Genomic DNA, 5,000 nt, shown 5'->3' on the forward strand with positions numbered 1-5,000 from the left:
CTTCTCCTCCTCCTCCTCGGAGGAGGAGAAGGAGAGAAGGAGAGGACGGGACGGGTTATTACGCGAGGAGGAGGAGGAGGAGGAGGCTCCTCTTCCTCGCGAGCCTCGCGTAATAACCCCCCGCATCGCAGCGCCGTCCTCCTCCTCCTCCTCGCGAGCCTCGCTAATAAACCCTGTCTCGAAAAGCCCCGCCTCGCCCCGAAGGAGCCCCGTGCCTAAAAACGAGCGCTCTGTCTTCAATCGTACTGGTTCTCCAAACGTACTGTGACATATACATTCAAAGATTTGCACACATTTTCACGATTACAAAAAAAAAAAGTGCAGATCTACAAGCTCGTAGTGCGGCACTCGGTGCTGCGCTATGAGCTTGTATATCTGATTTTTTTTTAATAGCCAAATATTATTAGCTAAATCATTTACCGGGCCAAAATGATCACTGGCTGGCCTGTTATGGTCCATGAGCCGCCTGTTGCCTACCAGTTTGATTGTTCCTTCCATAATACACACATAATACACACTAGTACACAAAACACACAATACCACTGCTATGAAACACATTCTCCTTCAAAATAAAAGTAAAGGTTGGAGGGCTGTGTCCTTATTTTGTAAAAAGGCCACTGCAGCCCTCAGTTAAAGTGTTACATAAAGGACTCCTGCCTCTCAGTGGTCATATGACAGTACTACACTGTCAGTGCATGCAGTATCCTGTGGTACTTAGTGAACTAAACTAAAATAAAAACAGTTGTAGCTTCAATATTCACGGTCGACAGTGGTGTAAAGTAACTAAGTACATTAACTCAAGTACTGTACTTAAGTACAATTTTGAGGCATTTTTTTACTGGAGTATTTCCAATATCCAATACTTTTACTCCACTACAATTAATTGTAAACTTTAGTTACTAGTTACTTTGTAGATTTTGAGTATTATTACAAAACACACATTAACCACTTCAGCCCTGTATACATTTCGGCCATTTAAGAATAGCCGATCTACAACCTCACAATGTTGTTGTTTACTATGTTATGTTGTTTACTGTATGTTATGCATATACAGTACATCTACAACCCTATTGGTGGAACAAACACAGAATCCATGGTGAACTGCATCTGATATTGTAGATCCAGTGTGATATTAGACATTACATATTACTGATAATCAATAAAACACATGAAACACAAGCTTTATAATAACTCTGTGAAGCTTCTGTATGTTTTGGAATGTTGAACTGGTGAAGAAATCATCTCTTTTCAACCTTGTGCAGTAATACCTCTCACAGTACATCTTATATCTCTATATATAATACCTCTCACAGTACATCTTATATCTCTATATATAATACCTCTCACAGTATATCTTATATCTCTATATATAATACCTCTCACAGTACATCTTATATCTCTATATATAATACCTCTCACAGTATATCTTATATCTCTATATATAATACCTCTCACAGTACATCTTATATCTCTATATATAATACCTCTCACAGTACATCTTCAACATGGAGTCAATTGATCTGAAATATGATTCTGATTTATGTCTCTCTCTCTCTCTCTCTTTCTGTAACTTAACACTCACTATATGTCCGTTTCTCTCTCTCCCTGTGTGTGTGTGTGTGTGTGTGTGTGTGTGTGTGTGTGTGTGTGTGTGTGTGTGTGTGTGTGTGTGTGTGTGTGTGTGTGTGTGTGTGTGTGTGTGTGTGCGTGTGTAGCTCCTGAGGAAGCGTCACATCGGTAACGACATCGTGACCATCGTGTTCCAGGAGCCCGGGGCGTTGCCCTTCACGCCCAAGTCCATCCGCTCACACTTCCAACACGTCTTCATCATCGTGCAGGTGCACGAGCCGTGCACGGACCACACCTACTACAGGTCTGGTTACACACGCACACACACACACGCACGCACGCACGCACGCACGCACGCACGCACGCGCACACACACACACACACACACACACACACACACACACACACACACACACACACACACACACACACACACACACACACACACACACATACACTGGGTTGTATAGTACATTATGTCACATTAAAAGGACAAATCAAACAAATGGGACACTTTATTAGAACACAAACAGTCTCAGTAGATCTTTATTAGAGACAAACAGTCTCAGTAGATCTTTATTAGAACACAAACAGTCTCAGTAGATCTTTATTAGAGACAAACAGTCTCAGTAGATCTTTATTAGAACACAAACAGTCTCAGTAGATCTTTATTAGAGACAAACAGTCTCAGTAGATCTTTATTAGAACACAAACAGTCTCAGTAGATCTTTATTAGAGACAAACAGTCTCAGTAGATCTTTATTAGAACACAAACAGTCTCAGTAGATCTTTATTAGAGACAAACAGTCTCAGTAGATCTTTATTAGAACACAAACAGTCTCAGTAGATCTTTATTAGAACACAAACAGTCTCAGTAGATCTTTATTAGAACACAAACAGTCTCAGTAGATCTTTATTAGAGACAAACAGCCTCAGTAGATCTTTATTAGAACACAAATAGTCTCAGTAGATCTTTATTAGAACACAAACAGCCTCAGTAGATCTTTATTAGAGACAAACAGCCTCAGTAGATCTTTATTAGAACACAAACAGTCTCAGTAGATCTTTATTAGAGACAAACAGCCTCAGTAGATCTTTATTAGAACACAAACAGTCTCAGTAGATCTTTATTAGAGACAAACAGCCTCAGTAGATCTTTATTAGAACACAAACAGTCTCAGTAGATCTTTATTAGAACACAAACAGTCTCAGTAGATCTTTATTAGAGACAAACAGTCTCAGTAGATCTTTATTAGAGACAAACAGCCTCATAGATCTTTATTAGAGACAAACAGTCTCAGTAGATCTTTATTAGAGACAAACAGCCTCATAGATCTTTATTAGAGACAAACAGCCTCATAGATCCAGTGAAACTACGGGACGATGCCTCTCATAGGGATTGCATTGACAGCTGCAGTACATCGTTCTAACAGACCTTGAGTGGGGGCGCTGTCTACATTTGTAGAATCCCCAGAAGCAAAGATTTGAGTTAGAAATGTTTGCTTTAAAAATACATATATATTCAAAGATTTGCACACATTTTCACGATAAAAAAGAAAAAATAGCAGATCTACAAGCTCTTTTTTTGAATAGCCCAAAGTATAAAATAATGGTTATAGCTAAACATCTAAAATGACACAGATGCGTTCCGGCTCTTACAGGGTTAATGAAAATGTTAAATACTGGTGTAAATGAAACACTAATATGTTATTGTTTCACACGTTTTAAAACCTTAACGTTGTCATTTCACAGGTTTATTCATAAAGCACCTTATTGTTATGTTGTACTTGTATAGATTAGAGCTTCATGCATGTGATCATTGTAATTGTATTATTTTTTAAGGAGGTAGATGTTTGTATAGTTAGGCCTCCACTATAAACCCCACATAGTGTTATAACTCATTGTTTTTTTTGTCAAATAAACATATAAATAAAATAAAAAGGTGTAAACTGTTGCATAACAGCCACTGCACCTGTAAACACGTCTGAATCTGGACAAGAGCGTCTGTTAAAATGTATAATGATCTATTTACATATTTCTCTCTCTCTCTCTCTCTCTCTCTCTCTCTCTCTCTCTCTCTCAGGGTGGCCGTAACTCGCTCTAAGGACGTGCCTCTGTTCGGTCCTCTGTTCCCCCAGGGGGCGCTGTTCCCCCACCAGCCTGCCTTCAGGGACTTCCTGCTGGCCAAGGCGGTGAACGCGGAGAACGCGGCGGAGAAGTCGTTGAAGTTCGTCTCCATGGCGACGAGGACGCGGCAGGAGTACCTGAAGGACCTGGCAGAGAACTACGTCACGACCACGCCCATAGACTCCTCCACCAAGTTCCCTCTGCTCTCATTGGGCGGGAAGCGCAAGGACAAGCAGAAGGCCGCCAAGGGGGCGGAGCTTCACAGCGCCGGCGCGCTGGTGTGGGCGGTGACGGTCAACGCTGGGGGCGGAGCGGGCCGAGAGGAGGGGGAGGGGCCGGCAGTCAGGTAAAGGGAGGGATGGATATTATTGATAACTTTATTAACCCATGAAGACCTGAGCCTGATTCTACAAATGTCTTCTAAAGTCGAGCATTTAGAAGACATTTGTAGAATCAGCCTTACTTAGAACTTAAAGTACCAAAAGTAAAAGTACTAAAATGTTTGAAAATAGCAGATCTACAAGCTCACAACGCGTCACGATGCAACGCGTTGTGAGCTTGTAGATTGGCTATTTTCAAATAGCCTAGGTATAAAATAGGGCTAAAGTGGTTAATGCATGTTTTATAATATCTTAATTTATATCTGAAAAGTAACTAGTAACTAAAGTTTTCAAATAATTATAGTGGAGTAAAAGTGCAATACTTGCCTCTGAGATGTAGTGGAGTAGAAGTAAAAGTACTGAAAATTGGAAATACTCCAGAAAGTAAAAATACCCCAAAAAATTTACTTAAGTACCACATTAACTGCCAGAGTTTATTCATAATGTACTCCCCAGTGCCAGCGATTTGTGTTTTATAACCCTTTTCAACCGGTCACAGAATTGTTATATCCATTATAATTTTTGTATGTATGGCTGTGTTTATAAACACACCACAGATCGACCAGCACTCAAACAGTTAAGTTTTTTCTCTCCGTCTCCATTCTCTCTCTCCGCCTCCCAAACAGGCAAACGTCATATCCGGTGGCTGTACACTTATTTCCGACCCGCTTCCGCAGGCCATCTTAGCTTAGCTTAGCTTATGATGGGGTTTCAGATCGTTGGTAAACACAACGACCATAACTGTTCGTCGTCCAGAGTAAAGAAAATATAACCGGAGCTCTCTGTTCGTTTTTTATACCCTTTTGCCCTATTTTGCCTAAAAAATCTAAATTTTCAAGCTAAAACGGGAAACCGGAAACGGAACCCCTTAATTCTGCATCCTGGTGAGTGGGAAGTCAGTGGAAAGGGAACCTGATGTCTGAA

The 5,000-nt window shown here is 40.7% G+C and overlaps 1 protein-coding gene across 1 annotated transcript in view; it reads left to right on the forward strand.

The window, feature by feature from the left end:
* Positions 1–5,000, forward strand: part of sipa1 (signal-induced proliferation-associated 1) — a 52,155-nt gene that overhangs the window by 29,857 nt on the left and 17,298 nt on the right. The window contains 2 exon segments of the mRNA XM_080434616.1: positions 1,716–1,873; positions 3,653–4,042. Coding sequence (XP_080290742.1) covers positions 1,716–1,873; positions 3,653–4,042 — 548 coding nt within the window.

This window comes from Gymnoscopelus braueri, assembly GCF_963280865.1.
Source record: "Gymnoscopelus braueri genome assembly, chromosome: 8".
NCBI classification, from domain to species: Eukaryota; Metazoa; Chordata; class Actinopteri; order Myctophiformes; family Myctophidae; genus Gymnoscopelus; species Gymnoscopelus braueri.